Here is a 1,141-nt window from a genome sequence, read left to right on the forward strand (position 1 = left end):
CCCACCACACACACACATTTAGGGAATAGAGCAGGTAAAATCCAAGCTACCTATGTTTCCTAGCTAGCAGAACCATGGCAGTAATAATTACTCTATGAGGAGTACTCCACCAGCTACTAATCAGACCAAAGATTCCTTAGTTGGATGAAGGTTACATTGTCATCAAGGTATACCAAGTTAACTCGCAGGAGATTTGATTGAAAAAGAGTGGAAAACATGGATTCTTATTTGCATACATAACAACCCCAGTTGATAACTACAAACTATACAATAACTTTTTTTTTATCAAACTTTGATATGAGAAAAATTTATAGCTTTGTATGCCAATAAATCATTATTGTTCTTGAAAGTTGTCTTTTATACCTTCTACAGACTGCTCAAAGGTTACTAACTTCCTACACCTGGATCCTTAGATCTTACCTTTACATATCATTATATATATATATATATATATATAGTAATTGCTGGTTATATTCTGTATTCATTTTCAGAATGATAGAGTTGTGAAAATTTGGTATGAAGATCGAAAAGGTAATTCTTTTGTTTTTCTATGAATGCTGTCTTCTTTTATATTATCCTTTTTTTTTTTTTATAACCATTTCCTTTCCCTACAATCAAGGTACCATAACTGTCAGGTGGGATTACTAGATTATTAAAGCAGATAATCTTGCTTCTTCTTTTTTTTACCAATTTCAAGTCATTAGACTTAATTAAACTGTGCTGCCTCAGCTCTTTTAATTAGTTATATTGACCCTTTGACCTCAATACTTTGTCTGGTAACTTATTTCATCTTCCTGTGAGGAAATAATGGTGAATAACATTAGTGTCTCCAATCATAAAATTTTGAAGGAAATAGTAGTCATTTCCTTTGATTTCTAGATAGAAACAAATAGGAAATATCATTTACAGGCCAATGACAAAAAGAAAAGAAAATTTTTGTTACTACTACTAATACTACTACTGTTTGTTTGTTTCTAGTGTTGCTGCCTCTCTCACGACAAGAAGGCCATCCAAGCCCTCGCAAAGAAGAATTACATTACTCTTTTGTGTACATATGCCATCCACGAGCTGTGACAGGTTTTTCATGGAGAAAGACAAGTAGATATATGCCCAGGTAAAAAAAAAAAATAAATAAATATTG

The 1,141-nt window shown here is 32.3% G+C and overlaps 1 protein-coding gene across 1 annotated transcript in view; it reads left to right on the plus strand.

The window, feature by feature from the left end:
• LOC106878469 (dmX-like protein 2) overlaps positions 1 to 1,141 on the plus strand; it is a 108,533-nt gene that overhangs the window by 52,343 nt on the left and 55,049 nt on the right. Inside the window, exons 6-8 of the mRNA XM_052974131.1 lie at positions 373 to 383; positions 492 to 531; positions 979 to 1,114. Of these exons, the coding sequence (XP_052830091.1) occupies positions 373 to 383; positions 492 to 531; positions 979 to 1,114 (187 nt within the window). The remainder of the gene's footprint in view (positions 1 to 372; positions 384 to 491; positions 532 to 978; positions 1,115 to 1,141) is intronic.

The sequence above is a fragment of the Octopus bimaculoides genome, chromosome 17 (assembly GCF_001194135.2).
Source record: "Octopus bimaculoides isolate UCB-OBI-ISO-001 chromosome 17, ASM119413v2, whole genome shotgun sequence".
Classification (NCBI taxonomy): domain Eukaryota; kingdom Metazoa; phylum Mollusca; class Cephalopoda; order Octopoda; family Octopodidae; genus Octopus; species Octopus bimaculoides.